This window comes from Austrofundulus limnaeus, unplaced genomic scaffold (genome assembly GCF_001266775.1).
Source record: "Austrofundulus limnaeus strain Quisiro unplaced genomic scaffold, Austrofundulus_limnaeus-1.0 Scaffold7205, whole genome shotgun sequence".
Taxonomy (NCBI): domain Eukaryota; kingdom Metazoa; phylum Chordata; class Actinopteri; order Cyprinodontiformes; family Rivulidae; genus Austrofundulus; species Austrofundulus limnaeus.
In genome coordinates this window covers 1-907 of record NW_013959607.1, presented here as the reverse complement: position 1 = coordinate 907, position 907 = coordinate 1, and the positions used below count along the sequence as shown (strand labels likewise).

The following is a 907-nucleotide window of genomic DNA, read 5'->3' as shown; positions in this document are numbered from 1 at the left end:
ATGAAGCACTCAGTAAGTTGATCTTATCAAATTTCATCTAAATTATTTTTAAATCCTGGGTTAGATCCTCTGACAGTTTCTTTTTCCTCAACAGCACCATAAAACTGCAGTTCTGACTTGTTCAGATGACGGATTGGTGGATTTTGGGGTCAACGTTTTTGTGCAAAACTCACACATTGGTTTCAGGGCCCTTAGTGAACAACTCTAAATTATTAGTCATGCCGCTCAACTTGTGGAGAAAAACACTGAAAACAAACACCCACCATCCATCACCTCATTTTGATAGAACCGCTTGTTCTTGGCAGTTCTGTCAAAATGAGGCGACTTTCTATGAATTATTTAGCAGCTGCTTCGGTTAGCTCCATTGCTGACTTCTGTCACGTTTTACCTCTTTTTAATACCAATGATAGTATTTTAATACGTGTTAATCTGACGCTGCTCGCAATACAAATAACCTGAATGAATCTGTAAATTAAACCGTCAGAGCTTTAGAACGTGACTTCGATGACAGCTTTGATTTACACCCATTGTGGTGTAAAGTTTATAAAAACGGGGAGAACTTACCAATAAACTGACGGTACAGCCAATCTTTTTGCCGTCCACTTCTCCCAGCTTCATACAGTCCCTGCAGGAAGATAAACAGCTGCATGAAAGCGACAAAGGAGGGATGAGAACAGGCTCCTCTCAGAGCGCGGTGAAGCACTCCAACCTGTAGTCCAGCAGCCTCTCCATCAGCCGGGTGACGGTGGCGATCAGAGAAATCCCGCTCTCCCTCCACGTCTCGCGCTCGATCTTCTTCAGCAGGCTGCGGGACAAACAAAGAGAGGCAAGACGGAGAGACGTGAGGACCAGAGGAGACAGGTGACAGAGAGAGAGAGAGAGAGAGAGAGAGAGAGAGAGAGAGAGA

At 44.5% G+C, this 907-nt stretch overlaps 1 protein-coding gene across 1 annotated transcript; it reads right to left on the bottom strand.

Annotated features, from left to right (window-relative positions):
* Positions 1 to 564: 564 nt before the first annotated feature.
* Positions 565 to 805, bottom strand: LOC106512468 (dedicator of cytokinesis protein 4; the record flags this gene model as incomplete). The annotated part of the gene is given in 2 exon segments (XM_014001081.1): positions 565 to 625; positions 710 to 805. Coding segments are annotated over 2 exon segments (157 nt in total), but the record flags the coding sequence as incomplete, so codon positions are not given.
* Between the last annotated feature and the right edge of the window lie 102 nt (positions 806 to 907).